Source organism: Poecile atricapillus, chromosome 2, assembly GCF_030490865.1.
Source record: "Poecile atricapillus isolate bPoeAtr1 chromosome 2, bPoeAtr1.hap1, whole genome shotgun sequence".
Classification (NCBI taxonomy): Eukaryota; Metazoa; Chordata; class Aves; order Passeriformes; family Paridae; genus Poecile; species Poecile atricapillus.
In genome coordinates this window covers 127299741-127314393 of record NC_081250.1, presented here as the reverse complement: position 1 = coordinate 127314393, position 14653 = coordinate 127299741, and the positions used below count along the sequence as shown (strand labels likewise).

At 35.3% G+C, this 14653-nt stretch overlaps 1 protein-coding gene across 2 annotated transcripts in view; it reads right to left on the bottom strand.

Annotated features, from left to right (window-relative positions):
- Positions 1-14653, bottom strand: part of WWP1 (WW domain containing E3 ubiquitin protein ligase 1) — a 59186-nt gene that overhangs the window by 20105 nt on the left and 24428 nt on the right. Inside the window, exons 3-8 of one of the 2 annotated variants that reach the window (XM_058831975.1) lie at positions 12520-12658; positions 10192-10316; positions 7338-7475; positions 7174-7237; positions 4942-5123; positions 1680-2031 (exon numbers count right to left, since the gene is read on the bottom strand). In XM_058831975.1, coding sequence (XP_058687958.1) covers positions 1680-2031; positions 4942-5123; positions 7174-7237; positions 7338-7475; positions 10192-10316; positions 12520-12658 — 1000 coding nt within the window. Of the gene's footprint in view, positions 1-1679; positions 2032-4941; positions 5124-7173; positions 7241-7337; positions 7476-10191; positions 10317-12519; positions 12659-14653 lie in introns of both variants that reach the window. The other variant, XM_058831974.1, reaches the window with a different exon arrangement.

Below are 14653 nucleotides of genomic sequence, written 5' to 3'. Positions count from 1 at the left end.
GAGTGTTTACATTTTGAAGCTCTGTTCCTTATACCAAACAAACAGCATCTTTCAGAGTGAACCTGAAGTGTGTGCTATCAGCCATTTTCCTGTGTTTCTATTTCCTACCCTGGTAAATTCTATATCTGATATCCCTGGGGATAGGGATCAGATTCATTTTGTGAATCGATCTTACACTGAAGATGGACTAAACATTATCAACAGCTGAAGTTTCATAATGCTGAGAACTACCATAATGCCATAAAAGTACATATAAATGGTGAGGAAACCAGGATAAACATCAGGTGAAAAGCTGAAGTGCTTGTCTGCATTTGATATATACTTGTTTTTCTTACATAAACACTTAATTAGTTCCTAAAACTGTAGGCAGAACTCCTGGCCTGCTACTAATAGGACTAGATGTGCATTTCCTCACTACTGCAGAGCATTGTATAAAACTAGAAAATCTATTCTGCAATTCAAGAGGCTATATGTCAAGAAGAGTAGAGGGGAGCAGCAGCATTTTAAAGAGTTCCAAGGGATATACATAAATGGAGACTCAATTAGGCTGGGGTGATAAGAGGGCAGAGGGGAGAGGAAAGGAAGGGGTGTGGGGAGCCACCAAATAAAAACCCCACAGAAACATGACCAGGGAATGATAAAGAAAAGCATTTGGCCATAGCTTGCACTGTGCCTGGAACTGATGACCCTCTGCTCAGTGGGAAAGCATGTAATTAATTAAAAAAAGAATGTGTGGAAAGAATTCCCACCTATAAGGACAGAACATCTAAAAATTAAAAACTAAGTAACTCTTATACAGTTTATATACAATACTTCTATCTTTTCAAATGTTTGTTTCTATAACTGCAGAAACTCAAATGAAGTGTCACTTATAACTTACTGAACCTTCTTCACAGGGAGCATGTAAAATACAAGATCTGAAAGATCAGCTACAGTGCCACAAGGTATATACACTTTGGGTTAATGAACAATTTTTGTGGTGAGAAAATGCTAAAATAGTTAATATTTCCAATATTATGGAAATGTTAGTATTTCTAAATTGAACTGAAAGTATCTTTTCACCCCAACATGAAAGCATATTTAAAAAATTTTAAGATCTATCTATTTGAACATGTGCTGTACTTTCATTTAATGCCTAAGCACATTTTTGATTTTGTATTTAAGACTACTAAAGCAATTTCTAACAAACTAGCAAAATTAAAATATTCTCGCTCTTCTTAGCACATACCTACATACACATCAAATCTTATTTCTAGCTATAACATTATTGAATTCATTCTTACACAGCAAGCACCTACAAGCATTTACAGACTAGTCATTTTCACTTCTTTGTGCTTTGGTCCCTACTACTAAGAAACAAAGGAATAATGAAGTACAGCCCAAGCAAGTTTGAAAATATCAAATTAAAAGTCTTCACATCCATAATGCCCAGGAGTTTACCTGTTTAGATCACAATATTCAGCTTCTAGATCACTTCTCAGCAAATCAGTTATCAGTTGTTACTTTCTGGGACAGGAGCAACCAGTTATAGCAGCAGTACAAATCCCATTTTAGATCAAATAACCCCATCTTGGCCAACTGACCTGCATTTGACAATCCCTGTATAGATTAAATTTCTGTTTCTTCATATGCACATTTAGATGACACAAAATGATAGCATGAAAAGCGAAACAACGTACCCTGGTGGCAAAGGTTCTGTACTGGCACTAGCAGGCTGCTGTCTTACAGGTTCTGCAGATGCACTTGGCGTGGAGGAGGATTCCCTTGGCTTTGCTGCATCCGCTGCTATGCTGTTTCGAGCATTAGGCTGAGCACAGTCTGTTGCAGCTGCAGGTTCTTGTCCAGCAGACACAACAGGTAATGCAGAAGGGTGGCCTTCAGAACAACTAGCTGCTTCTGCTGCTGACTGAGGTTCTGCTGTATCATTAGTGCAATCTGCTGAGGACACAGGAGCTTCGACTGAACCCGTCGGAGCCTCCGAGACAGAGGAATCACCAGCTTCAGGTGCAGAGGCAGGTGACTCACCATTAACTGAGAAATGGAAAATAACATTTGTGTATCAGAATCTGATGAGATTTACTTTTCAAATAACCAACTCCCAGAGTAAATGACTTGAATATATTTAAGTTGCACCTGTATGCCATAAGTTAAGGCTAAGATGACAAAAAGTCACAACACACTTGCCTTCAGTTAAAACTTAGTTTACAAGCCATTCTCTATACTTCCCTGCTATAGTTATTTCTTAGTTTCTGCATGTCTTGGTCAACTCAATGTTACTCCTTACTCTAGATTAGCAAGAGGCACCCATCTGCTTTCCATAAAACTGTATAACCTTTTTTAATACTCTGAACTTACACTGAAGTTCAAAAAAGAATCTTGATCAGTATGACATGAAAACAAATATTAAGAGATCACTCTATGAGATTTGGAAAACTAAGAGGCATTTCCTACAGATAATTTCTTTCCTTTTGCAGGAACACTACAATTAACCCTACACCTGTGTGTGACTTGGAAAAAAAAATCGCCCTCCAAAAGAGGGATTAAAACGTAAAAATTACTATTGGCTAGCACAGCTTACATAGTTCAATGACCAAAGGAAATTACTTTACAATCACAAAGTAAATCAATTCTATCTTTAAAAGAAGAATAAAAATGCCATCAAACTGAAGCAAGCACAATCACGTAAAAGTTTTAAAGTAGGCATGGATTTAGCAGGCAAAGGGTGCTAAGAAGGCTTTATTAGTCCCAAGCCCACTTGGCCAACAATACACCAATCATCTGCTTAACAGAACAGTGTCTCAGCACATCAAGATCTTGTCTAAGATAGACAAGTGACATCAGGTACAGCAATCTGTAGGACACCCATTAAAAGTCATGGCCCTATAAAAAGCAGTGCAACATCATTCAGCACTTTCATTTTCTGCACCAACATCATACAGTGACAATTCTATTTATACTCAGTAGTTTGTACCTGTTTTAGAGTTGCAACCATTTTCTACAGGACTAAGGATATGCAACACATGCTTCAAGCAATTTTATTACCTTACAGTATATTACCTTACCATGCTAAGGACTGAAACTAATATAATTATATACTCTTAACCTTATTGATACATTTGCAAAATTTAATCCTACACCAGTGCTTATAAAATGTTGTTTCATTATTTTACTTGTTCATATTCATTTTTGAATATTTCATTATTGTTCACTTGTTTAATTCTGTCATCAGAATTAAACTAGCAATAATTTAAATTACCGTCAGAATTTAAATTAGCAAGTCAGTTTCTTATCACTGCACCACATGAATTTTTTTGATATGCATAATGATAAGCATGATTTTACAGGCAACAGATTTTTTAAGTTCTATAAATGCACTAATTTCTGAACAAAAGTTTTCCAGGGTAACACATCACTGCTTCCAAATGGCACAAAAGAAATTATCTACATCAAGACATATCAAGATTTCATATTGTTTCAGCATGACATGAAAATTATGAACAATTTGATCGAATTTCCTCAAATTTCTGCTTAAACTAGCAGCAACTTAACTTACACAAGAAAAAAGCCAACTGAAATTTCAACTTACATTTAAAAAATTCAACTTATCCACATGAAAGAGTGAAGGATTATGTAATAAAATTAGAAGCAAAATAATGAACAAATCATCTGCTCTATTAGTAAGTTCATCTCCAAAACAGATGTATAAAACATTACATCAGATGATTACTTCAGCAATTATGCCTAAAACATCAATTCTGGCAATGTCACATAAAATTACAATCCTGCTAAAGGACAACAGTTGGAAAAAAGTGTAATCAAAAAATACAAGAGATCTGTTTCATGCCTTGCCTTAAAAACATCTTCACCCACTGGTAGAGTGAGAGGAGTTGATTACTCCTGTATCAATGCCTTAGTGCAAGCTCAGTGACTATTTCATCAATATTACCACTTTGAACAAATCAATTATTTTTCAATTACCCTATCCTAATAACAGATTTCAAATGGCTCTCTCTGTGGTTGAAGAAAAAGGAAGCAATGTCTTAATAATATATATGCCCTCTAGCCTTGAGCTGAAAAGAGAGAGGAATCAAATTAAAGTTCTCCAAATAGAGAAAAGCTACAGAGAAGACCTAATTTTATTATTACTTTTTAAAGTTCATAATTGTTTCTGTTATCTTCCAACCATACCAACGTTTTTCACTCTATTACTGAGAGTTTGACAATCTCTGTTCTACCATTTAGTAACAACTTCCCTATTTCTATTTACAGTTGCCTTTTCTCTCTGCTATCACTGTCATCTCTCTCTAACAGCTGAGAAAAGACAAAGGACTCAGTAAGCACAGTCATTATTAGATGTCAGAGGAACAAAAATCAAAAAACTTTTTTTTTTACTAGTTTCACTAAACCAAAAGTGAACTGCAGCCAGAATCAATGTTTTTGTATTTAAAAGGAAAATTAAATTCAGTATTTGCCACTACCTGTTTTTAAATGGAATTTTCGAAAATAATTGAAGGCACAGAAAGTCTGCAACACATCTTGACCCAGAGCACAGCAGCTCCCTGCCTAAATCAGATTTATGTAATGTCATGAAAAATTTAACCATAGTTACTCAAATTAATTGTGAAAGAAATCTGATTTTTCCTCCAGACAAACAGTAATATGGTTTCATCATCTGGGACAGAAAGCTGGAAGATTTTGGACACTTATATTTCTTCATCAGAGAAAAGAACTTACAATAAAGTGTGAAACTCAGTATATTTAAGAATGGGTCTACTGCAATAAAAAATTTACAAAAGTGGACACACAAGGTTATAAATTCAAGCCATATCCTTTCAGTACTTTTGAATTCCAACAAAAATTTTATAGAAAAAATAGCTCAACTTGAGATACAACTAGATAAAAAAGCCTCATGGTACAGGTTCCCATAACTCCCATTCTTACCAGTGCTGTTGACAGGCTGAGATTCAAGTGGTTTTGGTACTGGTGTATTTTTGGGTCTGGCTGCAACATGATTAGGAGATGGTGTGCTGTCTCCATTAACAGCTTCTACACAGAACGTATTCTGTATTACAGAGTTGGAAGGTACTTGATTGTCTATCCCATTAGAAATGTCACAAGCAGATCTTGGTAAAAATAAAGGAAGATTTTAGGTTACTACAAGCAACATGTTAAACAGTTATGAAACTAAACTAAATGCTACACTAAACCATGCTATAGAAACAAATAAAGAAATGGTGGTAAATTCACAACTGCTTATAGCATGGTGTTTGCAGCCTAGATAATTGTTTTGGTCTCATACTTGACTGTTAAAAAAAGGGCAAGAATCAGTTTTGAGGATTTCAGATACTTAAAACAGGTAAGAGTTTCCATTTTCACTTTCTCTTTTACTTTTAATGAAACATTAGAATTGAATTGAACAGACTGTAGCACCTGCTGCATCTTCCAAACAGCCTTAGGGACCCTTCCAAAGTGCAGCTATGAGCAGGAAAGCTTTTTCTCTCATTAAGCAAGAGGAAGAACTGGTTTTGTTAGGTCATATCACTAACAATACTCATCACATCAGAAAGCAACAAAAATTCTCCCTCAGTAAAAGGACAGTGAGATGAGCTTCTCTATGCATTGGCAGGATGGGACATTGTGAAGACAAATACAGGCAGCTCTGTGTTTACAAGGCCACATGGAAATAAATGCACTTTAAGGGCCTGTGAATGGAAAGTATTGTTCAGTCACACTAATACACTGTTTTTTGACCTAAATCTTTGAGAATGCTTAAAGCCATCCACCACAGACACATATTTTGAAAACCACACTCAATGTCAACCCCTTATCATCTCAAGGAATAGAGGTTAAATACTGAAATTATGCAGGTGACCAAAAATGTGAGAACAGTTAGAAGTCCAACTATATGGAGTAAGAAGGGAAGAAGAAGCATTTCCATGCTACCTTACCAAACTCCAAAGGAGCCCGGTATAAACAGGGAACTGAAGTATTATCCCTTTTCAACTCCAGACTGCAAACTCAATTTACTTCCAAAACACATGCAGAGAAGCTACCTTAAAACTTTTCTTCATCTCCTAATTTTAAAACTGTAAATTAAAACTGCTGGAAAGTTGTGTGGAAAACTGCAGTTAATTAAAATATCAACACCAAGAGCAGGATCCCAGTAAGAGAGATTATCTCCAGCAACAATAGCTGAATGAAAACAAATGATTGTTACTACTGTTTAAAAATGGTACGCAGATATGTTTCAAATCATTTTTAGCAGTCCCAAACCTTTCTCATGAAAAAAAACAAAGCAGAAGCAATTTTTTATCCTCACTCCCTCATCTTGAGCACCCACAGAGGAAGAGAAACAAACATCCATAAATTCAAAAAAAGAATCAAGTCAAGCATACAAGGACAAATGTGCCCCTGTCACTCAAATGCATAGTAACGGGATGTTTTTTCACTCCAGTTAGTGTCAATAACTTAAACAGAAATGGGTTCACACAAGGTAACTGAACAGACCAGTAACATTGAATTGATCTGAATTGACCTGTTTGTCTTACTAGAGATGAGGATGCAAAAAAATCTATTCCTACTCCTCTCCAGCCAGTGCTTGAGCAGGTTACAAAAGTAGAGAAGCCAAAAATGAAGCTCTTAACTGGTCTGAATGTCTTTTTCTTGCCATTTCAGGAGGAAACAGGCCTTGGCATCAGTGTTACAAATACTGCTTGTGAAACTCAATACAAGTCTCTTAAGTTCCTGATCATGACCTTAAAAAGGCTGAGGAGGAAGTAATTCACGAATAAGGAAGGCTTTTTTTCTTTTTCCTTCCGTTCAGGTGCTACATCGCAAAAAGATCTATTAATAGAAATAGTTCTTAAGCAGCAAAAGAAAATACATTGAATAAGTACATAAAAATACACTGAGCCACTGCTCCCCTAAATTCTGCTGCAGCATTTTATAGATTTCCAATCAGTTGAACTAAATTATGTAATTATCAAACAAATAATGTTTCTAAAACCTATGGCAACATAATTTTGACCTCGACAGCTGGAATGTCTCATCTTCAAGACCATTTAAAAAGCAAAACCAAAAAAAACCCACCAAAATACAAACAACTGAAACATTTCAACCAATAAATTTGCTAATACACTTCATATCACATTAAACATAAAAATAAATTCCAACCTGGATGAACTTCTTGCTGAAGCATCTCTGCTTTCATGTACAGCCTCGCCATTTTGCTGAATTTCTACTGAACAGTAAGAAACAAATTCAACAGAAATATTCTATTATATCTGTTTGAAATCTTTATCCAAATATTATCATCTGACTTAATTATTTTAACTTACTGGTTGCTGACGAACTGAGATTTGTAAGAGATTCTTGTTCAACAACCAAACCATCTAGCACAACTGTCAGTTCACCTGTTTGCACCATGCCATTCTTGTTTTCCAAAGAGAGTTTCAACTGTTCTTTCACCTTCTCCACTAAAAATGGAGTTGGGGTGGGATAGGATGAGAAGGAAAGAAGGGGTAAAGGAAAAAATTAAATTTTAAATAACATTAAAAGAGATCTTTAACACACAAATGTGATATATGCATTTCGTTCTATAAAACTGAACATTAGAGATATTCTAATCAAAGCAGAAATCACTATGGAGCTGTATATACTTACACCTGCTGTGTGTAAATGCACACTTTATTTTAAAAAAGAACTGTCCATTTATATAGTATATTCTACAGGTATGCTAAAGAATCCATCTGGATTCAGCACTTTGTTGTTAATGATTTCCCAGGTCTGGCATTTCCATTAAGCTCTTTGGAAATAATGCACTACTTACATAACATATGATGGTTTGAAGTCAAACAACTTCTGAACTACACATCCAAATATTCAAAGTCACTGGGAACCTCACTTTACAACCAGAGCCTATATGCATTTCTCATTAGTACCTTCCAAAACTAATTCTAAAAGACCACTGAAAAAAAGTCCCTTTGAGGAAGAAGCAAATGCAGACTGCATAGTCCTTCCTCAATTTTAAAACTATTTTTAGTAAATCCTAGCATTTTCATAGATTGTAACTCCAAGGATTAAACAGTAAGAGAGGATGCCTCAGCTAACCAAAAGTTAAATCAGAAACTACATTCACCAAAAGAAAATTTGAGATAACTGATGGTGCAATAAAATAATTCAATCTGACTGACAAGCAATACACACATTTATACAGAGACATATATAATCCAGAGGTAAAACATACTGGGGATGCTGTGTAATTCTCTCTAAATCAACTATTACAAGTACAAGAGTTAAAGCTACATGTCATAAATCCAAACACAGTCAGCTAGGAGTCCACATTAATCAGGTTAAAATGGTTAAGACCTTTTAGTATTTGAACTCTCAGATTAAAAGATTAGTTTTCAAAGATACGCCATCATATTCGCCTCCATATGATAGCATTCCAAGTTAAATTTAAACTGGGCACATCTATGCATTAAACTAACATTTCCATTTTATTTTCCATTCTTAGCATGCATCATAAGTGAACAATAGACATGAAAAGAGGGGAGGCTGACATAACCTATTGCCAGATACCCCCAAGCTATTACTTGAAAGAGCAGATTTAACAGCGTAGTTGGGCAGCAGTTGCACTGCTGCGCTACAGTGGATTTTAAAGGACTTTAAATCTCTGCAGCAAGTACAAAGCTCCTAAATCTACAGGACTACTGATTTAACAATATGCATTTTTGAAAAAAGTGCTATCTCAAAGAAGAGAAGAAACTAACCTACCCCTGAATTGTTTAATTAACACATTTTTAATTTTTGCAAATGGTGGTTGGTTTAACTTCTGCTATTTTAACAGGTTATCTTTCTAAACCAGTTCAGCCGTTGGCTGTAGTTCAATTGAGCTGGCAAGAAAACTGTGAGGTGTGTGGGCAGCAATTTAATAGTCATGGTGTTTAGCAGAAAAAGTACCTATATTAATTCTAAAATTTCTGCATTTAGAGGACTTCCCATTCCATATTCATCAGCAAAGAGCCTTCCAAGTGCTGCATTTTAGAATAGGTATTAATAACTAAATGAATGAAGGATACTGATCTGATTATTCTACCAGCGAATGCTTAGATAATCCAGTAAGTGTCTAACTACTGACTTGCCCAAATAAGAAACACTGCACATAAATTACTTTTGGTGCAATGTACAGCAAACTCAGTCAACCATTACCTGAAAAAATTTGTCAAGCTCTTAGATCCTACCTCCCCTAGACCTACATAACATGTTAACCATTTTGTTGGAACTTGTTAAAATATTAACAACTTTTCTGCGGCTAGCATTATTATAATCCAGTTTCTTCTGATATAATTTTCTTATTTAAAAAGAAAATCTTCTGCTTAACTATGAAATTTACTGCTGAATCATTATAATACTGTTGAAGAAGCCCCACTTACTTATTAACTTAAAATTCTGTTTTGTAAGAATCAGAAAAATTTAGCTTTTTTTTGGATCTCCTTTCCCCCACCTTTCTAAACAGTCACCTCAGGTTTATATATATATAACTTGTGAGAAAGGTTAAGATTGGTTTAGCTGGAATTCTACTGTCACTCTGGAGTGGAATTTAAAGTGTGAATTTACCATCTCGTACTAAACAAAAAAAAATTTGAAAAGCAAATTAGATATATTCTATTAAAAATATTTAATATTAGAAGTTAGATAGAACAAACAAGCTCTTATGTACTAAAAGGGAAGATCACAATTGTTTCAATAATTAATGTTTTCTATTGCTCTCTGGGCAGCTAAATTATGAGGGACAAATATCCAGCTTTTTTATTAGTGACCCCAGAGAAGGAGAACATGAAAAATTACACATCTTTTCTGAAAATTTAATTCTTTATCTTTTTTTTGGTTACTAAATCTAAAACAGATCTTCTATCAAATTAGTTACTAGCTTGCTACAAAACATTGTATTTAATCACTTCTGCTTTTACTTAATTTTCAACTACTACTGTTTGTTTCAAAAGCATTACATCCTATTGTTATATCTAAAATGCTCTCAATAGCACAGATATCTCTAGAAGAGACAAGTAAAGACATCAACTGAAAATCAGTTGTAATTACATGTACAGTTAGTAGTCTGGCTTCCAGTTTGATATATAGATTAGTAATAATAATTTTATTTTATTCAAAATATCCTTCATGATAACTTACATTTTCTATTGTGTACTTCCAAAGCTTGTCTCAAGTCTACAGTGGCTCTTCCTAATAAAGCATCTGCTTTTAAAGTGTGATGGCTCCACACTCTAAATTCCAGCGTAGTCTGTGGAGTCACATTCCTGCACATAAAATACATTTTTAAAAAATACAGACAGATTTTTAATAATTCATTCTTGTTATTAGAAGTATTTATACACTCTTGTTGCATTTCTTTATACTAATGAAGTGAAATTTTGTATTGCAAGGAGAAATTTTTTACTAAGAACCGTAAGCACTATGACATTTACACTTAGGATCAAACTTAAAGTGTATTACAACGATAGAATTAGGAATTTGAGAAGTATCAGTATAACTTACATTCAATTCAAATCTCATTTATATAAAACATATCTTTATTTATGAAAGGCTTGTTTCCCTATTCCTCCAAAGTTCTACCTAAAAATTTATTAAATATGGAGAAAAAGGTGGGAAGTAAAATACTTTCTGAAAAGCAAAATATTAAATATTTTTTAAAAAGGAAAAAGCAATGAAGTATCTATTTGCAAGCAAGAAGAACCTACTCAACAGGTATCAGCCTGCCATGGAAGTGTTGATAAACATTTTTGTCAATCCAGAAATATATATAAAACCATAACTCATACTCACAGAAATCAGAGGGGAAAAATCAAATTATGAAGCTAAAGTAAAAACTGGAGGGAAGCAGAAAGGTAAAGCACCCAATTGCAGTAATATTATGACAAAATTTGGCATTGCTCTCTCCCCTGCTCAAGCTATGCTAGGTCCTGGAGAGTTTTGTAATACAGGGTCTAGTACTGCAAAGGTGCTCTTGGCTGGAAAAATGGGAGTAGAAGTACTTCACTGCAAAAAGTCACATACCCATCAGTATTGACCTAATACATACAGAAAATTATGTTAGTAATGATAAAATAATAATAAAAACAAGCCCCGCTCTCCCAACAAGAAGACTAGCTCTACAGTCACTTGAATATGTTGGACAGGTGGACCATTTTTGCTGAAACACATGCAAATTTGATTTTTTTTATAATAGCCTGCCTTCTAAGGGAGGTATTAGTAAAAGAACAACTCAACAAAATAAAGGAAAAAAATCCCTAACACCTGCACACACAAATATATGGCTGACCCATAGAAGTGAGGGGAATTTGGTAAGTCAGAGAAGTCACTTAACCTCAAATACCATTCCAATAGCAAGAGAAAGAGGGGGCCAGAATACCTTAAAAATACATATAATGTTAAGACCCTAAGTAAGCAATATTCATTATTAAATGAGTCTGCCTTTACTATGCATTGCAATTCACCTTATTTCTACCAGATCACCAAATCCTGCCAAATCAAACCTGCCTCCTCAAGAAAAACTTGAGGAATATACTGACAGCTCTGTATTTGTTCTAGTTCTTGATCCTGGAAATCATCCTCAGGTCCAAGACTACATTATTCTCTTTTGCAGCATTGCAAACGGCTAATAAGTTCACTAAACCTGAAATACCAAGAGATGAGGCACAGGAATACCTACTTGCTTCAGACCAGGTCTGGAGTAAGTAAGTGTTCCCAAGCAAAGGGTTCCCCAAAGATGTACCACTCCCCACTCTCCAGCACTGTTCTCAGAATCTAGCATGGTTCCTGCTGCTGACAAAGCTGGCTAGTGCACACACACACGTCAGATGCTGTGAAATGTACTGGCCCAAGCTCAGTGCCACTTGCTAGGAGTGATGCTGTCCCCAGACTCAAGTCTGAACCAATACAATCCTGCTTGTGAATAAAGCATTCTAACCAAGTGCAAGATTGCCACTACTTCATGGAGTCCTATTCAGGTACATATACACCCCTAGCATCATTAAACCAAACTAAACCACAAGAAGATTAAAATGGTCAAATATCAGGGTAAGTTGCAAGGTAACTCTGCAGTTTTTTTGTGTGTGTATCCCTTCACTGGGAAATTCAAAGGAAGAAGTGACCTTCCTCATAATTACTACTTATCCAGTCGAGACTTTTCCCTTCTAAAGTTGAGAATGGTTACAACTAGTAACTCTTTCTAGCAACGTGTGCTAAACATAGTCCTAACAAATATCAAGACTATGTCATGTACAGCCACTGTATGCAAGTAACACACTCTGTAAGAAAAAAAAATCTCAAAACATTGTAAGGATTCAGAAAAAAAGAAATCATTTGAGATAAATACCAACTTATGTCTACATTTAGACATCAACAGCCAGAGCAAATTATGTAGGCAGCCAAGCTTAGTAAATATTTGCCTGCAATGTCTGTCTAATAAATAGTATCAAACAACCAAAAAAATCTACTTACACTGTCAGCTGCTCATCCCATTTGGGATTTGAAGAATTACTTGATTTTGCTGTTTTCTTAATTTCTCCATCTGCAGTTAATTCCGTGTAGAAAGTTGTTCCAAACCAATTCTTTTTCCGTTTCAGTTTGGCACTAGAAACTAATAAAATAGACTGCTTTATCTATAACAGCATACTGTTGCTGAAAAACAGAAAATGTACTAGCTACACACTGTATGAAATACTTTCATGGCAATGTTTTTCCTCACCTTCCCTACTTCTGCTGAACAGAAAGAAGTCAATGCAAAAATGGTTGATTTTCAGAAGCTACTTTGTCAGATAGTTGAGAGCAAGTGTCACATGCTCTTTTCCCCAAATACTGGCAAGCGCTGGTTGTGGAGACAGCACAATGATTTTAGGGATAAACACTGGAAATAATGTTGGTTATTTTCTCATTGCTCTCCCCATTCTTCCCCTTAACTGGAAAATGCCTAAGTATGATACATCTGATGATGCATCTGAGGATTAACAGTTTGTTTTTTTAGTTATATATTGTTATGAAAGTCGATGCAGTTCACACCTATTTCCAAATGTCCCTGTATAGCAAAGCCTGTATACAGAGCTTCATTTCTTTACCTGTATTACTGCTTGGTTGAATTTGTGGGTTTACACATCAGTTTGTTAAAATTAAGAAACCTACTCTTAGATTTCCCCTATTTTAACAGCGCTGCGGATAAACTCAAAGGTTTCAGGTAAATATTTAAAAATTAAGGAACACCACTGACCAAAGAAGCTATTTTCACCTCCAAATCACTGGTGAGTTCTGTGTGCTCCTGAAGGTAAATCTATTCTTCCTCTTCCATGCCCAGCTGAGGAAGTCACTATAAAAACCAACAGCAGCCTAACTGCCAAGATTTTAAATTCTATTTCAGTCAGACGGTGTCTTGAAAAGACCACAAGAATGGACTCTCAACTATATTTACCTGGCTGTGCCTAATTCCTCCCTTGCTTCAGTGAGATTCTTGTTCCCTCTACTTGCAAACTAAAACAAGGCTGAGTATTTTCAGCCATTTGAAAATAATTCTTCCTTGTTCCTTTCCCTTATGGCACTTGGTAACTCAGTGTGGAAGTTTACTAAACTGAAAGGGAGACATATTTCTGGCTTGCAGTATTCTGAAACATATACATTAGTCATTTAAAACTTAGTGGGATGCAACAATCCAAGATTCTAAAGGCACTAGCCATGGACTTTTACTTGGTTTCAAATAAAAGGTGCAAACTTAACTCCCTCACATTTGGAAAGCCCTGTCTTAATAATGCATCACAGGTCATAAAAGGGAGTTGCAGCCCTGATAATGATGAAAGCTGGAATGCAGAAAACTAAAATTGTAATTCCACACACAAGTCATATTGTTTCACCTGAAATCATGATATATTTTTAAGCTTTGACAACCTCTAATTCTTCCACAATTTGCTTTCCAAAGGAAGATGCAACACTTATTAAAACACAGGTGTTTAGTAATGATATTCAAGCTTCCCTTTAATTTCCCCTCTTTTATCTGACTATGTTTCAAGTTAGTAAGTTTAGAGTCCTCAAACATGAAAGACCATTATCATCTTTTGATTAGGACATCTTCCTAACAAACTATGAATAAGTAATAATACCAGCCAGACTTTCAGAAGAGCTAACAAGACAAGATCTCACCAAGTATATCTGAACAAATACTGATGGCAAAGCATGCCTACAACATGCTGTTATCTGTCCAAACTCAATCAAGTCACCACTCCATATGAAGTCCTTGTTTGCAAAATGAGTCTATGATATTTGCTGCCTTTATATAAGTGCTTTTTAAGTATAGTTCATCAAATACAAGTCCAACTTCTACAGCAGCATAAACAAAACTGCACATAAATTTGCAGTGTAGGTCAGCAATGCTACAGTCCCACACTTGTCTCCCACTACTTTCCCTATGATACTGCCAATGGCATTCACTCCTGTGATCTTGCAATAAAGACTAGGTTTAGAGAATTAAACCTTCAGAAAACTAATCAGAAATGTTGTAAAGACTTCTTCCCATTTGAGCCCTGACCCAGATTTCTTGGAGTCAAAAGAAGTCCCAGTAGCAGAAAAATACAAGACTATTTACATAAGGAGC